The following is a 24,477-nucleotide window of genomic DNA, read 5'->3' on the forward strand; positions in this document are numbered from 1 at the left end:
GGTTTCTCATTCTAGGGGCCAGGCCCGTTCTTCCTAAATCCCCAAGGTGCTAACAATTTTGGCACGCGCCCCCACATAAATCCGTTAACGACGGAAGGATGAAAGCTCAGGACCGTGATCCTAAATGACAAAACACTCAGGTAAATTTACATAAATTTAGGATATCTTTACTAAGTTCAGGATATATTTTACTGAGTTTATTTTGACACCCGACATCAAGGTCCGGTGTTTTCTTGCTTGCTGACAATTTTGGCACGCGCTCCTACATAACTAAATCCGTCCAGGCCAGTCTATCTTTAAAAAGTTCCCGTCAGCCAAAAACAAAACTACACAAATGATCAGTCTACGATGCTGGTCGTTTTACAAAGCCTCCCAAACGCCGTATTCCCCTTGCTATTGAGCTTGTTGTCCGCCTTGAGAAGTCCGCCCACGCATCCTCTTATTATTTGGAGCCACGTAGTGCTGAAACTGCGGCATGTCCATCGTTGGTACCGCGATTGGGGCCTGGGGGTTCTGCGGGAGATACAGCTGTGATTGCATCATGGCTTGAGCCTGCGCTTGAGCCTGGGCCTGGGCCTGCGCTTGTGCCTGGGCCTGTGCTTGGGCTTGTTGTACTTGGGCCTGAGTGGTTTGTTGAGGGAGTTGCTGTTGCTGAATGTGTTGATGCATTTGCTGCTGCTGCTGCTGATGGTTCTGCTCCACCACTTGCTGACGACGCTGCCTAGCCCGCTGCTTCTGCGCGGAGGATTGCCTCTTGGACTCCTCGATTTGCCGATGGCGCTTGTCTTGAGCTTCTTGCCTCTTTTGTCGTTGCAGGTCCTCATTCTGAACAGCATAGATGGCTGCAACGCGGAGCTGGAGATGCGATAGCTGCGCAACACGATCCGGATGCGACATCTTGCGGTACTCGCTCTTGAACTGATGGAAAGTCTCGCCGGTCAGACGAAGAACTGCGTTGGAGACACCAGCGACCTGGATTGCAGCTTGTGTCTCCTGATCGGGTTGTGGCCCTTCGTCTTGCCAAGGCGTGAGGAGCGGCGTTGCATCCGGATCCAAACTATGCTCACCTTCCAGGTCGTCCATGATATTCGTTTCTTCCTCGCTCGCAGCTTCGGGCGTCGGTGGTTCAGGTGTGCCGGGCTCATGGTTATGCTGATCGCACGTAATTGTCAGTACCCATCCCCCCATAGTCTTCCGGTGGACCGCCTTTGCTTTCCAGGGACAGTCGGTCTTCTTTGTCGTCGTCTTGTGTTTTGTCGCCATGCATCGATACGGCCTCCCACCGCGATCGCAGACAAGATCGCATCGTACTATGTCGTTCCCCGGGACGTCTGCACCACCCACTTTGCCTCGATGGGATCTAGCCTTGACGATCTTGTATCCTTCCTTTTCCATGCCATCGCTGAGTTGCTTGAAAAGTTCCTCATAGCTGTTGTAGATGCCCGAATGGGGCACTTGGACGGTCTCGAGAATGCCAAACATGTCGCCGCCGGAGTCAAGGTCAAGAACGCGATCAACGCGTTTGGAGGTCAACGATGTGTGGATTTGATGGTTGACCGGTGTCAGGCGTTGCCACGCGTAAGGCAGCGGGGACGTTGAGGAATTTCCCTGTCCGTGCGGAAAATTCTCGGCTGTTTTGGGAACCACTGGCACTGACAGCCCGTGTAACATTGCTGACGACGCCTTGGATCCATGATAATTTGCGTGCATTGAGGAAAGAAAACCCAAGACCTTGAATGGTGTTTTCTTGCTCCCCAAGGGTGATTGACCCCTTTTCCTGCTCTTTTGTTAATGTTGGGCATGGAAACGAAACGTCCGATTACCAAGTTGGGAAATCCCTCGTTACTGAACTGACCTTTATTTTCTCGAACCTTGGTTGAGCCGTGGCAACGTGCACTGTAGATTCAGGGTCCAGGCATTACCCAAAGCATTCAGGTTTCAAAAGGTCACATGTTTGAGACATGGTCTTGCTTTTATATCTTGCTTTGTTTTTCTTTTTGCCTTCTTGCAACCTGGCCTCCCAAAAAACTGTAATGCCTCGAAACACGTCGAAAGATTTAAACTCAGAAGGCTCATAGTTAATTTTTGGTGAGAATTAAGTTGTGGTGAGGCTTATAGAAGAGGGGACCAATGCCAACCCATACTCTTACTCACGATGTTTTTTACTGCCGTCATTTGGCCTATCTGTATCCGTATTTGACCGAAAGACTGATTGGGCTGCCTCCAACAACTCAACTGACTTTGTTGGTGTTTCTGACCCGACTTCTCGGGTCCCTGGGTCGCCTCGTTCCACCTCGTTCGGCAATCAGTTTCCAGGAACCACGGGCCCGAGTGTGATTGATCGCCAGCAAATCTTCTATTTATCATGATATTCTCTATCTAGTCCTATCAGCTGATACCATTCTATCCAATGACAGCAGATCAATTTCTCTGATACGGATAATCTTGATAAAGTGAAGGGGCTCAAGCATCAATTCGGGTCCGGATAATACTTATCCGGTGTGCCCCGGATTCCAAACACCCATTACCCCAGATTATCCCTGATCTTCATAATGTTAGCTCGCATCTATCATCACTAGCTTCAATTCCACTTGATAACAAGATATGATCAGCTCATCCACGAGCGGGGGAGGTGGTCGGGTAACAGTTAACCAGCTTGACAGTATCAGGTGCAGGGTATGTTGATAAGAGGCTGGTATGAAGGAATTGTTATATAAACAGACAAGAGTCTCTACATCCAAAGACCAATCTTCTCGTGATACATACCAAATATTCCCTTGATTACATCTCTAACTACTCATACACAATGGTTGACTTCAAACTTTCTCCTGCTCAGCAAGAAGCCCGACGCCATGCTCAGGCCTTCGCCAACACAATCCTCACCAAAGCTCCAGCGGAGTACAACGCCCATAAAGACCAGTTCTCTCGCTTTCAGGCTACCAGACCCTTCTACAGGGAAGCTGTTCGCCATGGTCTGATCAAGGCTCAAGTTCCCATTCCCCTTGGTGGAACTATGGAGGGTCTTGTTCACGAGAGCATCATCCTCGAAGAGCTCTTTGCAGTGGAGCCTGCTACTTCACTCACCATTGTCGCTACTGCACTTGGTCTGATGCCTTTGATTCTCAGTGATTCAACTGCCCTGCAGGAGAAGTTCTTGAAGCCCTTCATCTCTGGCGAGGGTGACCCTCTGGCCAGTTTGATGCACTCTGAGCCTGGTGGAACGGCGAATTGGTTGCAGAAGGGCGGACCAGGTCTCCAAACCACAGCTAGAAAGGTTGGAAACGAATGGATCATTAATGGTGAGAAGGTTTGTGCACTTAACCCTCAAGCACTCAAGTATATACTAACGTCTGTACCAGCTCTGGCCCTCCAACAGTGGTGGCTGGGACTATAAAGGGGCTGATCTTGCATGCGTCGTTGTCAGAATCTCAGACGATCCATCCAAGCCCCAAGATCCCAATGTCGAACCAGCTACTCAGATTGCTGTCCTCCTGGTAACTCGAGAGACTATCGCCAATAACAAGGAGGAAGCCTATCAGGTCCTGGGCGAACCTGAACTTGCAGGCCAAATCACCGCATCTGGCCCCCACACCCGCTTCACTGAGTTCCGAGTTCCTCATGAGAACCTTCTTTGCACCCCTGGTCTCAAGGCACAAGGACTGATTGAGCAAGCCTTTGCTATGTCAGCTGCTCTCGTTGGCGCTATGGCGATAGGAACTGCCCGCGCAGCCTTCGAAGAAGCTCTCGCCTTCGCCAAGTCCGATTCTCGCGGTGGCTCCAAGCCCATCATCGAGCATCAGAGCGTAGCTGACAAGCTCATCGACTGCAAGATTCGCCTCGAGACTAGCCGTTTGCTTGTGTGGAAGGCGGTTACCACTCTCGAGGATGAGGCTCTTGAATGGAAGATCAAGCTTGAGATGGCTATGCAAACAAAGATCTACACTACCGATGTTGCGGTCGAGTGTGTTATTGATGCTATGAAGGCTGTCGGCATGAAGGCTTATGCAAAGGATATGTCTTTCCCGAGGTTGTTGAATGATGTTATGTGTTATCCCTTGTTTGATGGAGGAAATGTGGGCCTGAGACGACGACAGATGCAACGTGTTATGGCTTTGGAGGACTATGAGCCTTGGGCGGCTACTTATGGACCTTCCAAGATTGATAAGTCTCGACTGTAGTGGTAATTAACGCATAGCCATAAATAAGAATCAGAATGCAACTTTAATAAAGACCCTTCCCCTGAGAATGCTGTCATGGGGTTCGAATATCTTTGCCTTGGGTGAAGTGAGAAAGTCTACCATAGATGTCAGTCACAACATCATCAAGAACTACAGTTTTTGTCGAGTTGGCTAAGGCAATCTGCTTGGCTAGCAACAAAAGGTCCTTTACCAGGACAGCTGTGCATAGCCTTTCATACAGATGAGTGTGGCCAAGCACAGATTTTCCGAGATATTGACCATCGTCCTTCACATGAAATTCCGGTAAAGCCTAAATCGCGGGGAATGAACGTCCTATTATCTCCGTCAGCGGCATATCATGTGCCCAAAGCCACTGATGGCGTGTTGAGAAGGCTTGTCATGTGTCTCATATAAAAGAGTCGTAGATGGAGATTTAGGAGTAATCAGTCAGCAGTCTTTGAAATTGGTGAGCGCACTGTCGGAAACTTCACGGCATCCGTCAAGATCTACACATAGGTGATACAACGCTTACATTACTATGTGTATACGGAGTTACTTATGCCTTTCGCTTTAGCTAACAAGTGAGTCGTCCAGGAGTGACCTTTCAAAGTCCATATTACACATAGCCCAAAGCGAGTAACCTATATGAAACCCCTGGCACCTCGTTTTGAACCCCAAAAGAGACCATACCATGCCTGTTCCTGTCATGTCTATTAGCAATCAGATATGTTGGTCACCTGTGCAGGGTAAGTAATTCTTGGTTGATGATTCATCTTAACTCTAAGAATGTTTACTGCCTCAGTCCAACGACGCAACTCCTTTGGTTACAACTACAATTGCGAATGTAATTTGTAAGGACTAAAGAAAAGAAGGTATTAGCCTTGAATAAGTGCCTCATGTCTTCCTTAAAATGGTAAAACAGTCGATTTGATGCATCGTACTTTTGAGTTCAGAGAGAACGAAACTGCCGCCCCCGTCGACTTTGGTGAAGGCTATTACTTCTTAGCTGGCAACAAAAGGCCATTCCTCAGGATAAGGAGAGCACTCTCGTACATATGGTAAGTCATGGAGCTGTATTACACGGTATCTCTGATAACCTCAAAATCTCGGTTGATTAATGAGTCATGTCACAGTTTTGTACTGAATACGTGGACTATGATATCCATAAGAGGCGATATAGTGTGCACGACGGGACTGGAAATGCTGTAGAAGGACTTATTTTGCGTCTCGTAAGCAGGGATTACGGTTGCCGGAGCCAAACAGTGGTCTTTGATACTGGTGGGTTTATTGTCGAAGATCTTATTTCATATAGAGGATATGGTACTCGAATATACCATGTATGCAGAGCTCCCTATGCCTTTCGCTCTGGACAATGAGGGGCTTTCATATAAAAGGGTCTTCACTTTGTTTCTCAAATACCGACAGGTCATGAGGCCTCATGCTGGGTCATTGCATCTCTCTAACTCTTTAGGCAGATGACAGAGCTGAATTAGTTGGGGACTATGTAAGTCGAGGCCTTGGTAGAGCCTTATGGTACAATTTACAAACGTCGAAGTTCGTTTGCAAGACAGTCTCAAATAGCCACAGGATGCCCCTGATGCTTTGTGCAAAGTCTGCTAAGAAGATAACCCTATCCCTCGAGACACTGCTGGTCGGATTGTAGGGTAAGGTAATTGTTCGCTCGTGGTTTACGTTGGCGCCAATACGTTGTTCATTGCCCCCTTCCAGTGGCGGAACTGGTTCAGGGGACAACGAGGATCTCAAGTCAGTTATAGGGACTTTCGGACTAAGAATATGGACTGGCGTCAATATTTGAAGGTTTTATGATGACGGTAACTTGTTGACTTGGCACATCATGTGTTTGGGTTCGGAGAGTCTGTAAACTTTAAAGGGGCCACAATTCAATGATAAGTTGTCAATCAGCGGTCGGAGGTAGACAGGTTGGATTTGAGGCACCTTGATAGAATTCAAGATGCTTCGTCCCATCCTAATAGCTGGTGAAGATGTCATAGAAGTAGATGAAGCTTGCAGTGTGAGTCAGTGTCACTGGCTTAAGACGAAGCATCACTTGAGTGCTTTCTTTGTTACTGCAGAGCCTCGTCTCCAGCCTCAACTGCACAAACTTCAACAATACATGTTAACTCTCTCAAACGGACGTGACACAATGGGCAGCAGATCATCACTAGTCGTCGACGGCGTCTACTATTTGGTCCATCCACAATCACTTGTACGTTGAGAAGAAACTCCCAAGTAGGCTGTGACTTGCTGACTCTCTACTCTCTCTAGCTCCAGATCGCAGAGCCAACCGGCCTCGAACCGATACCTGTTGTCCTCCTTCCGATTGGCGACTCAATATCCTCAGTAAACGATGCCTTGCGGCTCATCAATCGCTTTGCCGATATTGACGATGTCTACTCTCCGTCATTCGCCCGTGCCGCTGTTACTCGGTCCAGTACTGAAAGAGGTTTCGTAGAGGTGCTCAAAAAGTTTGAAGCTTCGGGCCACTTCTCCGCCGTCTATCATGCGTCCCCAGGCTCCTCACAGGGCTATCTTTCTCCAGGTCCATACTTCCTCTGCCTTGATGGAATTCACCAAGCATATCGCCTATATGAGGACACTCTGGACAGTTTTATTTTCGGAGTCATCCCGGATGATGTATTGATACCAAAAGGTTTGATCAAATCTGTACTGCTTCAGTCTTCAGGCAATACTGACTTAACCATCTTAGGTATATCCCTCTCAATCTGCTCAGCCGAAATGGACTGTGGAAGAGAATCGCCGTCCCAAGTTGTCTCTACTCTGTTAGAACCCCCACAACCCCTCTTGCTGGTGCGCGGATGGGCATCAAAGATATCTTCCGCCTTGAAGGTACTCAGACGACCCTGATGAGCAGGCCGTGGATTGAGCTTTATGGAGCGGATGAGCAGAGCGCCGACTACACCAACAAACTCATAAAGTTGGGCGCAGTGATCGTGGGCAAAACCAAGATGACTTCTTTCGCATCCCCCGAAGAACCAACAGACCAGTGGGTTGACTTCCATTGCCCCGTCAATCCTCGCGGAGATGGCTACCAGAGCCCTTCTAGCGGCTCCACGGGAGCTGCAACCTCTCTAGCGGGCTATGACTGGCTCGACTTCTCCATTGCGGGAGACTCTGCTGGCAGTGTCAGGGCACCAGCGCCTTGCAACGGCCTGTTCTCCCTTCGACCCAGCTTCGGCTCTACATCGATGAATGGAATACCAGTCAACTCACCGTATGAGTACACCGTGTTACAGACGGTCACTGAACTAATTGATGAGCAGTGCTTTTGATACTGTCGCCATTTTGGTCGCAGCTTGGACGATCTTCACTTTATTGTGTCGCACACCTTTGAGAATATTCACCAAGGTTTCTCTAAATTCCCGACCAAGATACTCTATCCCAAAGAATTCTAACCCTTGGCTAATGCAGAGCAGCAGGCTCTGACAGATGAGTTTGTCAAAATACTTGAAGACTTTCTGGGTGTCAAGAGAACCCCCTTCAGCTTTGTCAAGGAATGGGAGAAGAATCCTCCTCGAGGGGCCGGAAGCCTGCCATTGCTGAAGTACACTGAAAAAGTAAGTCTCTTGATGCCACTACTCGTTCGCTGCTAATTGATAACAGAGCGCTTTCTGGTCATTGTGCTATGACTACTATCACGGATTCGACAGCTTCCGTGATGAATATAGCGCCAAGTTCGGCAAGAAACCATTCGTCAGCTCAGTCGTGCGATTCCGATAGTCAGTATGTAGTCAATTATTCCGAATAATTTTAACAAACAAGATAGAGATGTTGGAAAAGATGTTACCTCCCAGGAGTACGCAACTTACATGAAACAACTCGAGGTTTTCAGAAGCTGGTTCACTGAGAACGTCATGGGCCCTGATTCAAAGACCCTTTCTAACGCCATACTCATCATGCCCTACGGAGAACCACATCCAGAGTACCGCGATGAAGCAAACCCTCCTGCTGGGACCTTCCCTACGGTCGCAGAGAAGTTCATCTCGCCTATCCTGCATGCTCCTCAACTCGTACTGCCATTTGCTCAGATGCCGTACCTGTCAAAGGTCAGTGGAAGACTCGAGATGCGGCCCATTGCTAGCACTGTGATAGGAGCTAAAGGGAGCGATCTCATGCTCATCAAACTTGCCACTGAGGCGCTCAAAAAGGCTGGATGGCCTACGAGCATCCAGACAGGTCGCTATATGTATCCTGTTGCTGATAATGCGAGGAATGCTGGTTCAGAGTCTGGTGAGAGTCTTGCAGCGTATGAGATGAGACAGAAAGCTGTGCAAGAGCTTCAGAGAGAGTTCGAAGAAAAGAGCAGTGATTTTATTTGCAATGCCATGTAAAATAGATTGACACAGGAGGTTGGAGGAATTATGGGGGAATTACAAGCTACAACCAAAGAAAGCTAGGATAGGGTGGCCGCTATCTTTTCACTCTTCTTTCGTTTCTTTTTCCTCTTTACCTATGGTTTCTATGATTATCTTAAGGGGCGTTTTCGTTTGTTCTTACCAGCCTGCCTGAAATTAGGAGGGAGTTAATTGTGACCCGCTGGGCTTCTTCACACAGGTGTCAAGCCAACCAAGCTCCTTTTCTTCCCACACATAGGCAATAAACATCTCTTGTTCTCCAGGTTTATATCGAAGCCGAGCGAACTATGTTTGGCTCTTATGAGTGTCTGCAAGGCCTTGTTCGATATCATCCCCAGCCAGCTCCATGTCGTGGTGGAAAACATGGTGACATATGTTGCCATCAAGGTTATTACAGCCACCACTGCGAACACATAGAACAAAGGAGTTTTGCCACCCTCAATTTATTTTATGTTCATGCCAAACCCTGAGGTAGCGAATGCCAGGGGAACAAAGAACGCCGCCGGACTCATTAGCCCGACCACCTCCTCCGCTTGCGCAATACCGCGCTCCCCACAAAGAAGCCGTGCATAGCTCACCAGAAATACCATTGCCGACTCGCAGTTTTTAAACAGGATGATAAATAGCTACTGTGAAACCCCATGGTCAATTAGTAATCTACTCTGCATGTCCTGCTTCGTTATGGTCGCGCTCATTCCAGGTCTAGCTTGGGGCTAGGTACAACAACTACCTGGAGTCATCCACTGCAAGTTCTGGGCGAGAGCGGCCTTGACACCTGGGATTATCCTGATGTAGTTTCGCAGTCACTCACGCATGATATTGAGAAGATTTAATTCCATGCTGTGGTCCTCATTAAGCTTCACTGATAGATGGTTGAGTGTTGCATGAAAGAAAGAGCGGATGTAGTAACAGGACTGGCCAGGAGGAAGAAGGTATATTCTGACAGTAGTTCCATATCTGCTTCATCACGGACCACAATATTCTGTGATAGACGTAGCTGGCTGAAAGTCTGTGATAAGGGAAAGACATTACTTCGTCTTTCATGGTAGTTGGAGGGGCCATTCCTATTATTGATGCTGTTCTTGCTGATACCAATGTTCCAATCGCACGATTCGCCCGAGATGGGCTTCTTATACGGGACTGTAGGAACTGGCCCGACCTCAGTTCCACCTTGTAGAGAGGTGGTGTAGTTGCGGTAGCTAGTCCAGAGGAGGCGGACACCTTCCAGGAAAGACATTCCTTCATCGGTGAGGTAGATAGCTTTGAGTTCACTACTGTTAGCCGACGGAATGGACATTATCATGCCAAGTTTGAGAGAACATACCGACCCACGAGCCCTTAATTGGGACAACCGTGAACGAGACAGCCTGGTCAATGCTGTAGCAGTAGGCGTCATGCCGGTTAACCTCCCCAAACCTAGTAACACAGAACTGGCCTTCAGTGAAAAGACGCCTCTCTTATTTGCGGCAAGCTCCCTTAACCGTAGAATGGTTTTCCATGAAGAGTTTCAGGCTGGGGCCTTGCACCAAGGACTTGAAGAGGCTGCTGAAATGGACGCGAACAACATTACCCGGCCTGGAAGGCAGAGTTGGATCGCTGTAGAAACCGCGTCGATCGCTCTCGCTGCCGAAGATATGTACTATAAAAAGCTCATGACGTAGATATCATCTTCGGACCAGCTGTAAAACGGCGTCTGGGGATGGGAAGCCCTCTAGCATGACAACTTAAGGCCCTTGTGAGATGGACGACCAGTCTAGGAGATTGAAAGAGAATAGTGCCTCATTATCGTTCCTGGCCCAAGAAACCTATCGGGAAATTTACAGGCTTACGGGTATTGCCGCACCCGACTACTCAAGGTACAGACCTAAGGTATTTCATACCAATTTCCTGCTTCGGTAACTTGGCCAGACGAGACCTCTTACATCTCAATTTAAAACAACATCCAAAACGCTCGCGCTCAGGGTCGGGCTCCGCGGAAGAGATTTCTCGTTGCCTTGATCTCATTTCTTCTTATTTCTCATTCTGGAGTAGTTGCCTATGGAGCAAAAGGATGCACCTCTGCTCGGTCCACGACCCTTGGCCGCTGGCGATCGCCACACCACCCAGAGACCACAGCTTGTTCCAGATAGAACTGGTCGGGCTTCTCTCCAAGCTTCAAGTACTGTATTAGGCTTGAGCTACTATGTGAGCTAGCCATGATAATTCTGACCGTGCCCGTGGTATCTCACCTGGAGCACGCCATTTCCGCCCGACATTATCACGATAACATTCCGACTTCCGAACTCTGTAAAGCTCCTGCAATCCAGAGAAACCTGTCCGAGATCCGAGGCTGGGCATCATCATTTGACACGTTCTCGGGTAATTAACATGATTTGTATTCTAGACTTGATACTGACGTTCCTGGTAGCCATCATTGTCGCGCTACCTATTGGGCGCATCGCTGATCATCGAGGTCAACAAGGTGTGTTCATGGTTGTTGTGGCGGGCATCTTGATGAGCCTCACTTGGACTCTCATCGTTCGTAAGCATTCAACTGTATGCATACATTACACAATATCCTGAGGCTCATAGTGCAATAGCCACTAATTCTGTACTGCCCATTAAGCTGGTGTGGGCTTCTTCTGTCTTCCTCCTTGTGAGGGGAGGAGGGTATGCTGCTCAAATGCTACTTGCTGCCATGGTTGCAAAAGCATGCACCGAGGAGACAAGGTAACCTTCAGACCTTGAAAGAACAGAAGGCAGAGCTTACGTCTATACCTAGGACTCGGCGTCTCTACTACTTCTACTCGTGTTTCATCTTTAGCGAGTTAGTAGGTCCTCCAGTGGCATCTATTGCTTCTGACATTCCACCATGGCTGCCCTTCTCCATGAGCTACTTCTTACTATTTTTGACCTTTCCCCTCCTTTCGGTCATGCCAAAGGATTATATAGCTCCGTTCTCTGCGGCCATTGACTCGACTGAAGACCCGCCAGGCCACAGGATCCTCCGGGCAGTTCTCCATGCGTTACTCGATCAAGTCCATCTTCTCCGCTTCATGCTCCCAAGTCACAATATGGGATCGGCTGCAGTAGTATTTCTCATCAGCACATTGAGAGGCATCTCACTCCGCGCTCTAGTACAGTATGCGTCCTTTCGTTTTGATTGGAAGGTTTCGAGGGCAAGTCTGACAGCTCACGAATTTAGCACATAAACTAACACGCGAACCAGACAAACGCTCTCATTGGCGAAGTCGCTCTTATTAACTTGGTCTTATTCTTTTTCACGATGCCTGTTTTGTTACGCATCGTTAGCAAATACCTGAAGTCCACGCCCCAGGTCCTGAATCATGGAATTGTCAGGGCTAGCCTGTCGCTGCTCTTCCTGGAGTCACTACCACAAATTCGGCCTCTCTGATTACGGGTGAGTTAAGTTCCGCATACGGCTCTCCAATTCTGCTGACGAACTCCTTATAGCAACGATGATCTGCGGTCTCGGATTTGGTGCCGGCTCGATACAGTTATCACCCGTCACCTCATGGATTGACCCTCAACGCGCCGGCCCCCTTTTCAGCGCCGTCTTTCTCGTCGAGCATATTGGTATTCTCGGGGGAGAACCGCTCGTGCAGAATGCGCTTGGGGTTTCTCCTGGGCTACAAGATCCTTGGAAAGGCTTGCCGTTGATATGTACTGCAGTAAGCCTCGAGCCCCTAAGAGCCTCTGACTGTTCAATAAATGACCAAGGCTTTCTATTTGATCGGCATCGTTTGCCTGTTTTCGATGAAAATACAACACGAAGAGGAGCTAGAATCTTTGCAAGTGTCGACATGTCGCAGACGACCTGACTTGTAAGTTCTTGGAGTTATTAAACACTTCAGCTGATTTTGATAGAAGGTTTGCGAAAAGTCTTACAATTTTAAACTGTTATCCTCTGAGCCACTTGGGACAACATCTACGATAACCACAGGGGAGCTTATCAGATTCTTCGTTCTGATCTAAGCTAACAGGCCTTTACATGACATTTCATGCTATCTGCTGTATTAAGGAAGAATATTAGTCCTGAACAAGTTTTGATGTGATATGCTATCATTCTCAAGTATTATTGACCCTTGAGCTTCTTCGCAAGTTTCTTTGGCTCTTATGTCTTGGGTTAAGGGATTATCAGCGTCTTTGAGGTTCAGTCGCAATTATTGTCACTTGAGATGAGCACTTCAGAGGCCTTGTAGGAGTTGACTAGCACCATTGGCCTTGTACTAAAAGGGTATAGAAGTGCGTGAAATGTAAGTATATGAATGATCGCATGCCATTGCCTGGTATCCGGCTTGAATGTGCTCTCCCTGACGGCTCTTTCCTCAAATCCCCCGAGGTCTTCAGGTTCCTCACCACTAACACAGGAAGGTGCCGCCGGTTCTTCGCAACACATTTCTTCCAAGTAATCATCCCCAACCTTTACTTTGAATAAAAAAATCAACGGCCTTTCCATCTATCACCACCTAACTATAGGTAGACGACGCCCTCCCTCCCTCTGTTGACCACAGTGGATTGATCGCAAAATGGATGTCAATATAGAGCTGTTACGCTCCATGCCATCTAGAACCGCCAGCCGCTCGTCCTCGAGTTACTTCCAGAGCAGCGATAGCCAAGCACATCTCGACCATCCTGCCGCACTGAACTCCTTGGCCCCTAGGCGACCACAGACCAGTCTAAGCGAATACTCTGGATACGACTACTCAGGAAATAGCACGAGGCCTAACATCTCAAGACCTTCTACCGTCCGCCCTGGATCAAGACCTGGTACAGCATCTGGAAGAAAGTCTCGAAACGGAACTGCCTCTTCCATCCTCGGGCTTAGCGAGGCGCAGACCATAGTATGCGCAGTGAGCGAGGCCCGCGGAGTTTCTCCCGCAGTTGGTATCGCATTTGTCAATGTTTCTCTCGGTGAAGCTGTCATCAGTCAAATATGTGACAACCAGTCGTATGTCAAGACAATCCACAAGATCCAGCTGTCGGCGCCCTCACGCATTCTATTCATGACTACTGCCTGTCCACCAAACAACCCTAGTTCCCTCTTTTCTCTTGTCCAAGACCTTATTCCTGAAGCCCAAATCGACGCAATGGAACGGTCAGCATGGTCAGAGACAGAAGGGCTGGAGTATATCCACAACCTAGCTTTCAAGGACGACATCGAACCTTTGAAGGTGGCTACGAAGGGCAAGTTCTATGCCATTAGTTCTCTTGCCGCTGTAAGTCAAATTATCTGGGCCCCTCGATGAAGATCCTAACTCGGAACAGGCAATGAAGTATATCCAGCAACACTTCTCAATCAACTTCGCGCCGCACTCGCTCCGCATCCAATACCGACCTTCAGAAGATACCATGATGATTGACATTTCGGCGATTCAATCGCTTGAGATCATGCAGAATATCCGAAACTCAAAGTCTAAGGAATCACTATTTGGCCTTCTGAACCATACATGCACCCCGATGGGTTCAAGGATGCTTCGTAGCAATATCCTGCAGCCACCCACTCGGCCAGATCTCTTTATTACACCCCGGTATGATGCGCTGGATGAGTTGACCACTAACGAAGAAATGTTCTTGGAGATTCGAAAAGGCAAGGTTTGCAGCGATAACGTGGGATCTCGCTAACTGAAGCAGCCCTCAAGCTCTTTCATGACACGGAAAAGCTCCTGACCAAGGCAAGCTGACCAACCAACTATGCATGCTGTACTGACCCCTATAGTTGATCATTGTTCCCACCAATGCCGATGTCCAACAAGTAGAAGAACAAATCAACCAGGTCCTCATGATCAAAAGCTTTCTGGAGTCAATCCCCGAACTTCACACGGCATTGGGGCCTGCCAACAGCGTATTACTAACCAAGGTCCGAGAGCTTTGTCGCCCTGAAATCACAAGCCACAGTCTCAATATTATCCGTCAGACCATTGAAGCAGACGTCACTTACATGAAGTCTGCGCTAGATCTTCGAAATCAGAGAACCTTTGCAGTCAAAGCGGGCATCAACGGAATGCTTGATGTTGCTCGCCAGACATACAAAGAGCTCACCGAAGACATTCACCAGCACATCGATTCTTTGAATGGTATGAAACATTCCTTTTGTGCAATATATCACTAATCAGATCTAGAGGCACACGGACTTGATGCCAACCTCCGATACGATAATGGGCGCAAGTATTGGCTCAGGCTGCGAGCGGCAGACTTCGATGACCGTGTCCTTCCGGATTTGTTGATCAATGTGGTGCGAAAGAAAGACAAGATTGAATGCCAGACACTCGACTTGGTCAAGCTCAATCTGAGATTATCGGATACCTCCAACGAGGTTGTCATTCGAAGCGACAAGGTTATACAAGACTTGCTGAAAGAACTACGCTCTGATGTTCCACACTTGTTCCGTGTCTGCGAATCGGTTGCGCTTGTCGACATGATCACTTCTTTTGCGCAGCTTGCAACTACCCGGGACTACGTGAAGCCAGATCTCAGCACGACGCTCGCATTGAAAGCAGCGAGACACCCTGTCCTCGATAAAGTGAGTGCGAGAAGCCACTACTGATACACACTGGCTGACTTATATAGACTATGAACGGCAGGTTTGTGCCTAATGATTACTATTCTACAGAGCAATATTGTTTCCACATCGTGACGGGTTGTAATATGAGCGGGAAAAGTACCTACATACGGGCGGTCGCATTGCTTCAGATCATGGCGCAAATCGGATCGTTTGTGCCTGCCGAGTATGCCGCTTTCTCCATCATCCACACCATATTTGCTCGGGTTTCGCTTGACGACAACATTGAGAGTAACCTTTCTACCTTTTCTGTTGAAATGCGGGAAATGTCCTTCATCCTGAGGAACATTGACGACCAGAGTCTCGCTGTGATTGACGAGTTGGGCCGGGCCACAAGCAACCGAGATGGCCTAGCGATTGCGATTGCAATGTCTGAAGCATTGATTCAAACCAAAGCATCCGTCTGGTTGGCTACTCACTACATTGATCTGACAAAGGTTCTCGCGGATCGACCAGGTATTCTCAACCTCCACCTGGCTGCCACTACCTCGACAACTGAAGATGGATTGCCTCATATTACGATGCTTTACAAGGCGACCTCTGGTGCCATCAGAGGCGAAGAGCACTATGGCATAAATCTGGCACGTGCTATCGGGCTTCCTCAGTCCTTTATTGACAAAGCAGAAGAAGTGGCGAAGGACATCAGGCGAAGACGAGAAACTGCCAAGCGTAGCTCAGAGTCAACCAGACTTGTGGCTCGTCGAAAGCTCATTCTCAACCTGCAGGATGCCCTTAGACAGGCTAAGGATTCTGGAAGCGAGGAAGCCCTTCCCGGTTTTCTGCAGCGTTTGCAAGAAGACTTTGTCGCTCGTATGGAGGAAGTTGACAACATGTAGTTGGAAGGTATATTATTAGGCTGCCAATCTGGGGCGCATGTGGAGAGTCAATCTTGCCGTATCGGCTGAAGGGGTTCTATATGTTTATTATGCTCATGTTGTTGAAGCCGTTTATACGCCTGGGCGCTTGTAATCTAATTCTCGGACACGTTTCCATACCTCTCTCACAGTTCGTTCTTGTGTCTGCCGTCCTGTTTCTGTTGCTGACGGGCCGGCGGGGCTATTGAATGTTAGTAGGCGAGCTTTCAAGTTTTATATGACGTGTGCTTACCGTATAGCTAGATACAGCCGGCCTCCAAGATGTGCCCTTGTAATGTCGGCAGTCTCTGGGTCGCTGGGAGGGTTGGCAGTTGTTACAAGACCGCCAGCCTCTTCTAGAATCGCGAAACCGGCCGCGACGTCCCTATTCGAGTTAGCATCTCTATTGTACTGCAGAAACAAAAGCGTGAGGTTGTCATACCATTCCCAGCATCCACCCTCCCACCAGATATCAAAAGAACCCATGGCAGTGTAAGCAAGATCCAAAGTCGCACTGCCCAAGCTTCGCATGCCATGGACCATACCACCCTTTCCTCCCCTCCCATTTCTCTCCGAAGCCATATTCACAAAAGACTCGATCTTTCGTGACATGTTGCCGTCTGGGATATCGCGACGGTCCTTGCCCCATTCACAAGAAAACGTACAAGCGCTAGGCGCATTAGCAGGCATCGGAGGGATCGGGTTTCGAATCAATGGTAGTCGCTGTGTCTCATTGAGCCATGCGCCTCGGCCTGTGCATGATGAAAAGAATTGGCGGAGGAATGGGGCATTGATGACGCCAATGACTGGAACACCTTTGACGACTAGAGCGATCGATACGCAGAACATGGGGAAGAGATGTGTGAAGTTGACGGTGCCATCGAGAGGATCAACTACCCATGTTGGTTTGTCTTCAACGAGGTATGTTCGTGAAGCACCAGCAGAGTAGGACTCTTCTCCAAGGAATCTGCAATTGTTAGTGAGGGTCATGATAAGACGAGGGGTAAGACATACCCATGATCAGGATATTTACTGAGAACAGTTGTGCGAATAAAGTTCTCAACATCTAGGCAGTCAGTACTAAAGCCATAAACACAAGAATACAGGGGTTGGAATACCATTGTCTGTCTTTGTCACGATGTCTACCGAGTTCTCTTTCTCAACATACGAAACAGCACTCGAAGACTGCCCATTCCCATCGATGCGGCGCTGAGCAGCGGCCATGAGCATGTCACCGGCATCCTTGCCGAGCTGCACGGCAAAAGCGTAAATATCGTCCAACTCGTGCTGCTCCATTATTATTTTTTCTTGGTCTGGAAACTATTTGTTTTTCCAGAAGACGCAGGGAAAGGATAAAAGTCCACGGCAGCTTGTTTTGTTGTAACAAATGCCGTATGAAACCGTAGCTTGAGTGTTTTCCGCGGTAACGGATTATGATGCGCTGTGGGGAGGGGATGTTTCAGTGGGGGGGAGGAGGGGCAGAGGGGGATGAAGGCTTAACCGCGGGCGGGGGGATGCCGAGAGTTTGGGGATGGGGGGATGGGGGGGGATGGGAAAAGCTGGGGAATTGGCGGAGTTTTACTTTTGCGAGGGATCATTGATAAGTGACACTCTAGGAGAGATACTGAATGACCAAGAACCACAACTCAATCAATTGATCACCAAAGCTATCATGTCTCGTCGTCTTCTCCTCATCAACGGCCCAAACCTCAATCTCCTCGGCACACGCGAGCCACACATCTACGGCTCAACCACGCTCGCCGACGTCGAGTCCTCCGCCTCAGCACAAGCAGAATCCCTCTCCTCCAGCCTAGAATCCTTCCAAGCCAACAGTGAAGGCGCCATCGTCGACCGGATCCACGAGGCGAAAGGAAACGTCGATGCGATCATCATCAACGCGGGGGCTTACACACATACCAGCGTCGCGATAAGGGACGCGCTGGTGGGAGTTGACATCCCGTTCGTGGAGGTGCACATCACGAACGTCCATGCGAGGGAGGCTTTTAGACATCATAGTTATCTGTGTGATAAGGCGGAGGCGGTGATTTGTGGGTTGGGGGTTTTTGGGTATAGTGCTGCGATTGAGTATGCTGTTAAGCACTTGAAGTTGAGGACGAAGCTGTGAATAGCATCACTGAATTAAAAGTTTTATCAGAGATTTAATGTGTAACAATGTTTGGTTACAGTCTAAAATAGACCATGGGATTGGGTGGTTGTGGAGTTGTGATCCAGTGTTCACTGAGCAAAAAGATGTAGGTGACGGTAACAATGCATTCTGGTGGTATTTTGAACAATGCAGAAAAACAGAAATTATTTACAGCATGGCCTGCAACCTTGGCTGAACATCATCCGCTGTTCTCAAACCCAGCTCAATCTTCATCTTCTCCCACGACTCAGCCGCCCTCTTGGCCGTCTCCTCCGGCACAATCTGATCCCTATCACAAAACCTCCTATTAAACACCTCAAAGCTCAACCACCCCTCAAACCCTAACCCCTGCACAACAGCCCTCAGTAATTGCTTACACGGAAGATATGCATTATACGAACTCTCCCCGTAGAATAACCTCGCGTTCCTCGACCAGCTCATCCGCGACGGTTGCTCCGCGTTGTAAAACGGATGGCTCTCGTTCAGAGGAGAGCTGAGTTTCTCACCGTCAGCCACTTGCACCAAGAAAACCTTGCTGACGTCGATGTCTGTGAGGATTCGCTTGATAGACTCTTTGGTGACGCTCTCGCAGTCCTTTGTCTTGCCGCCAACAGCTGCAGGGTCGGCGTAGATGCGACCGAGGATGTTATAGCTATCCAGGCAGATACCGAAGTTCTCACGGTCAACGCGCTGGATCATATCCCAACTTTGCTCCCACTTGTTGATCCTAGTTCCCCAACACAACGCCTCAAAAGCAAACTTAATCTGCGGCTGTTGCTCCAGGCCCATATCAGCAGCCACCGTAAAGTCAGCGGCTATAACATCCATACCATCCGTAAGTTGGTCCTCTGGTAAGAAACTACTAGGGAACAAGATGAGATCTGTTTCCAATGCGTGACATAGCTCAAACCACAGCTTTAACTCTTCAAATTGCTGTGCTTGTGCTTGACGATCGATGAGACCGCCAAAGTGCATGAAGGGTTGGAGACAGATGATGGTGAGGGAGCGGGCGGCGCAGAGGTCACGGATTGTGCGGGCGGCGGTTATTTGGTTGGAGGGTGTGTCGCCGCCAGGGAGGGACTTTGCGAGGTCGACGAGGTCTTCGTAGAAGACTTCTATGCCCTGGAAGCCGTATTTGGCAGCCATGTCGAGTTTGTGGGGGAGTGAGTGGCCTGCGAAACAACGGCCTAGGGACATTGTGCATATGCTTGGTTTGTGAGCCATGGCTACGGTCAGACGATAGTGTTTCGTCAGTATAGTAACGTCGCTAATATGATGTGTTGGATGGGTATCAGTGGTAGTATGGTGAATGACACTCGATGATAGAATGCTTATATGAACAGCGATAGATACAATAACGAGATAACTAGAGAGGCAAATCACCACTGACTCTGTGGCAACTTGATATAGAATCTACAGAGCGGAGAATGCCCCTGATCAAAAGACTCGATGATAAAGCAGTCAATCATTCATCCAATACCACCCCCGTCTCCCCATCTCGATCTTATCCATCGTCATACCAAAAGCCGTCACGAGGCGGTACCAGCCGATTCCAGCCAAGGCATGCTAATCGTTTAAGAGGAAAAACCCATCCACAGAATGATAAGGCAATTTCCACGGTCGCTGCCACACAGTTTACATCATGGGGGGATGAAGGTGATGTTTATCCATTACCCGGGGCCGAGGTGGCTAAGTCTTTATCCGACGGTGGAGGTCGAGACCCGGTAATTTCTTGCATTGCGACCCCAGCTTTAGTGGATAAACCCTTTGAGGCGGGGCAAATGAGAAGAGATGATCTGGGGTTTTCTTTCTATTGCGTTCTCTGCTACTGGAGGGTTTATTACTTGAAGAGATCTATCTTCGCTACTTTCCAGGATCATTTCTCAATCAGGCCACTTTCTTACCGTCTCTTGTCTCTTGTATCTTGTAACTATCTACCTATCATGTCTGTCCAACAAGCCTCCTCTGAGCAAGGCTTCGTCTCTGGGGACTCTCTCCAATCGAACCAGGTCTCACAGCTCCAGCGCCACGGATACCTCTTTGGCAAGAAATTGACTGCTTCGCTGTCGCCGTTTCTTCATAATGTTATATATCAAGATTTGGGATTGAAGTGGGGTCAGGTTAGACTTGATTCAGCTGATATTCCTGGTTTTTTGGAGTTGGCGCAACATCCCGACTTTTACGGTACGTTCCACTCACTCTCTCAATTGAGTTACTGAGTTCATATACTGAATGATGGAATAGGCGCCTCAGTTACTATGCCCAACAAGGTCGCCATCATCCCATACCTAGATGAACTCACAGAAGAATGCCGCGACGTCGGCGCCTGCAACACCCTCTTCATCCGTGAGCGCGACGGCCGCCGTATCTTCTGCGGCGCAAACACAGACGTCATTGGCATCCGCGACTCATTCTACCAAAACATCGACAACCCCGACGCTGTTTTCCACAACAAGCCCGCCCTCGTAGTCGGCGGTGGCGGCGCCGCCAGAAGCGCTATCTACGCGCTGCGCAAGTGGATGAAGGTCAAGACGATCTACCTCGTCAACCGCGACGAGGCAGAAGTCACCGCCGTGATCGCCGACTGCGCTGAGCGCGGCTACGGCGAGGGCTTGTTACACGTCAAGGATGTCTCACAGGCACAAGGCCTCGAAGCACCCGGTGCTATTGTAGCGTGCGTGCCAGACTTTGAGCCCGAGACAGAAGAGGAGATTCGCGCGCGCGCAGTCACAGAGACGTTTTTGGATAAGGAGCAGAAGGGTGCCATTCTGGAGATGTGCTACAACCCCACACCGTTCACACGATTAGGTGGTATTGCGGAGGATAAAGGGTGGAAGGTGATTCTGGGAACGGAGGCGTTGATTTATCAGGGATTAGAGCAGGATAAGTACTGGACTGGAAAGGAGTTGGAGGAGATGCCGATTGAAAAGGTGCATGTTGCTATTGCGGAGAAGGTTGCGCAGAGGGCGGAGGCGGCGAAGCTGTAAGGGTTTGTTTTGATTTTATGGGCATAGATAGCGTGCATTACATTATCGGAGTTTTATATAAATGATTGGACTTTTTGTTACAAATGTTGTCTTTGCTGTTGAAGTTGAGGATTTAGATTGGGATGTGAGAGGTGCTCATCTGGACTACCCTAAACTCACCTAAAGTCATAACTTTCTAACTAATAAGCTCACCTTGTGTACCTATTGTAGCAGCGATAAAAAGTATAACCACTTACTAGGCAAATCAGGTATCATGATATTAGGTTTTAGGTTACAATTGGGGAAGATCACAAGCATACATAGACTTTTGTGCACCGTAAATACTATTGCCTGTGGAAATGAAGGCCATGTCAGAGTTAGACATTTCTGCTACTTAATGACCGACCGTGAGTGAGGTTTCGCTTCGATATCTTCCTTTTAACATATATATGCGCACATCCACAATCAGACACAGAAAAAGCAAACTCCAAGCCTTATAGTCGCTCCACAAAAGACAGCACAATGGCTGAATCTTCAAAGCCACGCCCTCTCTTCATCTACGGCACACTCCGCGCCCGCCCTCTACTAGCATGGGCCCTAACCGGCGATGCTGCAAACACAGAACCCATCTCAGCGCTCGCCCATCCAGCCAAAGTACACGGCTATGCACGCTATACCGTACGCTCACGGGACTATCCCGCCGTTATAAAGAAAGATGGGCATGAAGTAGATGGAGACCTAATTATCCTGGAGACCAAGTCCATGCGCAAGAAGCTTGATGACTTTGAAGGGGAGATATATACTCCTACGAGTGTTGATGCGGTGCTGGAGGATGGGAGTGTTGTGGAGGCGGATATGTATGTCTGGGCTGGAGATCAAGATGCGCTGAGTGATGAACCTTGGGAGTTAAATACTTTCGTCAAAGAGAGGTTGGAGGATTGGCTTGATCTTTTTGAGGGCATGGAGATGACCGGCGAAGATGAGGATTGATAAGTTCTATCGACTTGTTCCACTATGAGCTCGACTCATATCTACTCCTCGCCCTGATCCTCTCCCCATAAACAAAGAAACACCACGGTATAGGCGCCATCAAAAACGTAATACCCGCCAAAAGGGTCGTTGCCCACCCCGCACCAAGCTTCTCAAACATCTGCAGCGCAAACATGGGAAAAGCAAAGCTCAACGAATATCTACTTAACATCATAGCACCCGATGCTGATGCTCCGTACAAAGGACCGTAAGCATCAAGCATGAAGAGATTTACACCAGCGTAGATCAAAAGGCATGCCAGCATTGTCATTCCCTGGAAAAATATGGGGAGAATCCAATGGAGGCGGGATTCAGCTGTCCATCCTGCTATCAGGAGACTAGAGGGGAGGAGAAAACTTCCGATCATGGAGGAGATGAGGCGGTGTTCTGGGGGAAAGGGTTCGCTTGCATCATGGGTTTGATTCCAATGGATAAGGCGCTTTTGATAGTATGAAAAGTCGATTAGGACGAAGGGGCCGCAGGCGAAGAGAGTGCCGAGAGTTATACCCAGATATGAGAGGGACTCGCCTGTTGCGCTGAAATTATAGTAATGTCTGAAGATCCAGGGGACGGATATGATGAATGTGTATAGCAGGCCAAAGATAAAGCCGTTGTAGAGACTGACCAGAGTGACGATTGGCTCAGTGAACAGCATATGGAGAGGCCGAAGGATGAGAACCGTAAAGAAGTGTCGAATAGTCTTAGCAACAGTCGTCTGCTGAGACGAGCTATCACCTAAACCCATTCTAATAGCTCGTCTTCGCAGAACAACCTTCTTATAAGTCTCCCTCGTGAACAAAACCGGAATGTAAAGAACACACGTTATCACAACAGCAACCCACTGAGTCCACCGCCACCCAAAAGACCTCTCAACAAACCCCCCAACAAGCGGTCCAACAGCGGCTCCAAGCGAAGGAATAGAGTAGTATATCCCCAAACTCGCACCACGATACTGCGGCGCGCAATAATCCATGATAGTAGCAGACGTATTATTAACGTTCGGCGACGCAAACATCCCCGCAAAGAACCGACAGATCGACAAACTGACAATATTCCCCGCAAACCCGGATCCCAGCAGAAAAGCAAGGAATATAGGCGTCGTAGCGACATACACCGTCTTGCGGCCATACGTTTCAGATAGCGGTGCTCCAACGAGTGGACCGCACGCCATGCCGAGGTTATACAAGCTCAGAGGGAGGGCAGAGGGTAAACGGCCTTGGTGGAAGTCATGGCTGACGGCGGTTTGGGCGGGGGCGTATATTGCGCCGGCGAAGCAGGATGACCAGGCTAGGGATGCTATGGATGCTATGCTGAGGGTTTTTGTGAGGAGGGAGAAGTTTCGGGGGTTGGAGGGGTCGTTGGGGGATGTCCAGTCGTAGGCTGCGTTGATGCGGGTTATTGTCTCTGGTGATATTGTTGGCTCTGAGTGTGAGGTGGTGTGTATCTGGACCATTTCTGGTTGGGAGTGTGGCATTGAGGGTGGCATGGTGATGTGTGCAGGTTTGAGTGTTAGAGGGTCAATGGGGAGTGACGTTGAGGTTGAGAAATATATGTTCGGCAAAGATGATATCTTGCCGTGGTGTTGGAGATCTTTTAGCTTGGCAACATATAGCACGGCACCTGAATACCGAATCTCTCAGTTTCATGTCATTCTCTCTCTCATAATCAGTATAAAAATATTATCATTATATCTTTGCATATTTCTCACGATGCTTTACAGAATACCACCTAAATCTTGGAGCAACTGGATCAGCTTAAAGAGGCATAATCAACGTTTCAAGACGCATGAGATTCAAAATCAGGGCCCATAACAATACCATGAAGCCTGTTTAAAAGATATGAAAAGTTTCCATTGGTTAGTCTCATAATGTCAGCTATTGTTTTCATTTTGACCGTGTATCGGTAAGAATGCTCAGTGACCGAATGATTACTCCGACTGTTCTGCAGGATCTCACACATTTTTGGGGTAGTTTTGGGCCGCGGGTCGTCATGATTTGGGAGATGGAGGCATAAGCACAGCCCTTGCTTGAGGCATACGATACAATAGATGGCCCAATCAATTTATTACTGAACAAGGTGAGTCATTCAAGATCCTAAGTTGGGCATAATGTTTGGATGACGTCGTCTGACTGGTTGATCAAACAAGCACATGGGAATCGATAATCGAATCTTGAAGCCTCACTTTGAATAAGTCTCTTGAGGAGTTACTCGAGAACGAAATATATCTCTATCGCAATAAAAGTCGTAGAGCCTTCCAGTCGTTGAGTCACCGGCCATAGAACAATGGTGATGAGAAGGAAATAATTAACGGCCATTCGCTCACTCGGAAACTAAGCAGTCTGATTGGC

The 24,477-nt window shown here is 48.6% G+C and overlaps 12 protein-coding genes across 12 annotated transcripts; 7 read left to right on the forward strand and 5 right to left on the reverse strand.

Moving 5' to 3' along the window:
* Positions 1-393: 393 nt before the first annotated feature.
* Positions 394-1,671, reverse strand: FPRO_02360 (uncharacterized protein; the record flags this gene model as incomplete). The annotated part of the gene is made up of 1 exon (XM_031227547.1): positions 394-1,671. The coding sequence occupies one exon, from the start codon at positions 1,669-1,671 to the stop codon at positions 394-396; it is 1,278 nt and encodes a 425-aa protein (XP_031077973.1).
* A 1,135-nt stretch (positions 1,672-2,806) lies between these two features.
* Positions 2,807-4,178, forward strand: FPRO_02359 (uncharacterized protein; the record flags this gene model as incomplete). Its single annotated transcript, XM_031227548.1, has 2 exons — positions 2,807-3,307; positions 3,360-4,178. The coding sequence occupies 2 exons, from the start codon at positions 2,807-2,809 to the stop codon at positions 4,176-4,178; spliced, it is 1,320 nt and encodes a 439-aa protein (XP_031077974.1).
* Positions 4,179-6,342: 2,164 nt separating this feature from the next.
* On the forward strand, positions 6,343-8,548 carry FPRO_02358 (uncharacterized protein; the record flags this gene model as incomplete). Its single annotated transcript, XM_031227549.1, has 7 exons — positions 6,343-6,405; positions 6,465-6,874; positions 6,907-7,431; positions 7,481-7,565; positions 7,634-7,774; positions 7,821-7,891; positions 7,984-8,548. The coding sequence occupies 7 exons, from the start codon at positions 6,343-6,345 to the stop codon at positions 8,546-8,548; spliced, it is 1,860 nt and encodes a 619-aa protein (XP_031077975.1).
* Positions 8,549-9,431: 883 nt separating this feature from the next.
* On the reverse strand, positions 9,432-9,869 carry FPRO_02357 (uncharacterized protein; the record flags this gene model as incomplete). The annotated part of the gene is made up of 1 exon (XM_031227551.1): positions 9,432-9,869. One exon carries the CDS (start codon positions 9,867-9,869, stop codon positions 9,432-9,434), a length of 438 nt encoding a protein of 145 aa, XP_031077976.1.
* An 898-nt stretch (positions 9,870-10,767) lies between these two features.
* FPRO_02356 (uncharacterized protein) lies at positions 10,768-11,966 on the forward strand (the record flags this gene model as incomplete). The annotated part of the gene is made up of 5 exons (XM_031227552.1): positions 10,768-10,930; positions 10,980-11,093; positions 11,152-11,281; positions 11,334-11,721; positions 11,781-11,966. The coding sequence occupies 5 exons, from the start codon at positions 10,768-10,770 to the stop codon at positions 11,964-11,966; spliced, it is 981 nt and encodes a 326-aa protein (XP_031077977.1).
* Positions 11,967-13,101: 1,135 nt separating this feature from the next.
* On the forward strand, positions 13,102-15,970 carry FPRO_02355 (uncharacterized protein; the record flags this gene model as incomplete). The annotated part of the gene is made up of 5 exons (XM_031227553.1): positions 13,102-13,791; positions 13,841-14,182; positions 14,292-14,649; positions 14,695-15,095; positions 15,143-15,970. 5 exons carry the CDS (start codon positions 13,102-13,104, stop codon positions 15,968-15,970), a joined length of 2,619 nt encoding a protein of 872 aa, XP_031077978.1.
* A 111-nt stretch (positions 15,971-16,081) lies between these two features.
* FPRO_02354 (uncharacterized protein) lies at positions 16,082-17,284 on the reverse strand (the record flags this gene model as incomplete). The annotated part of the gene is made up of 5 exons (XM_031227554.1): positions 16,082-16,190; positions 16,242-16,373; positions 16,431-16,955; positions 17,003-17,054; positions 17,107-17,284. 5 exons carry the CDS (start codon positions 17,282-17,284, stop codon positions 16,082-16,084), a joined length of 996 nt encoding a protein of 331 aa, XP_031077979.1.
* A 376-nt stretch (positions 17,285-17,660) lies between these two features.
* Positions 17,661-18,113, forward strand: FPRO_02353 (putative catabolic 3-dehydroquinase; the record flags this gene model as incomplete). Its single annotated transcript, XM_031227555.1, has 1 exon — positions 17,661-18,113. The coding sequence occupies one exon, from the start codon at positions 17,661-17,663 to the stop codon at positions 18,111-18,113; it is 453 nt and encodes a 150-aa protein (XP_031077980.1).
* Positions 18,114-18,302: 189 nt separating this feature from the next.
* On the reverse strand, positions 18,303-19,280 carry FPRO_02352 (uncharacterized protein; the record flags this gene model as incomplete). Its single annotated transcript, XM_031227556.1, has 1 exon — positions 18,303-19,280. The coding sequence occupies one exon, from the start codon at positions 19,278-19,280 to the stop codon at positions 18,303-18,305; it is 978 nt and encodes a 325-aa protein (XP_031077981.1).
* A 797-nt stretch (positions 19,281-20,077) lies between these two features.
* On the forward strand, positions 20,078-21,121 carry FPRO_02351 (uncharacterized protein; the record flags this gene model as incomplete). The annotated part of the gene is made up of 2 exons (XM_031227557.1): positions 20,078-20,318; positions 20,379-21,121. The coding sequence occupies 2 exons, from the start codon at positions 20,078-20,080 to the stop codon at positions 21,119-21,121; spliced, it is 984 nt and encodes a 327-aa protein (XP_031077982.1).
* A 501-nt stretch (positions 21,122-21,622) lies between these two features.
* FPRO_02350 (uncharacterized protein) lies at positions 21,623-22,090 on the forward strand (the record flags this gene model as incomplete). Its single annotated transcript, XM_031227558.1, has 1 exon — positions 21,623-22,090. One exon carries the CDS (start codon positions 21,623-21,625, stop codon positions 22,088-22,090), a length of 468 nt encoding a protein of 155 aa, XP_031077983.1.
* A 22-nt stretch (positions 22,091-22,112) lies between these two features.
* On the reverse strand, positions 22,113-23,615 carry FPRO_02349 (uncharacterized protein; the record flags this gene model as incomplete). Its single annotated transcript, XM_031227559.1, has 1 exon — positions 22,113-23,615. One exon carries the CDS (start codon positions 23,613-23,615, stop codon positions 22,113-22,115), a length of 1,503 nt encoding a protein of 500 aa, XP_031077984.1.
* Positions 23,616-24,477: the final 862 nt, after the last annotated feature.

Source organism: Fusarium proliferatum (genome assembly GCF_900067095.1).
Source record: "Fusarium proliferatum ET1 genome assembly, contig: FPRO_scaffold002, whole genome shotgun sequence".
Taxonomy (NCBI): domain Eukaryota; kingdom Fungi; phylum Ascomycota; class Sordariomycetes; order Hypocreales; family Nectriaceae; genus Fusarium; species Fusarium proliferatum.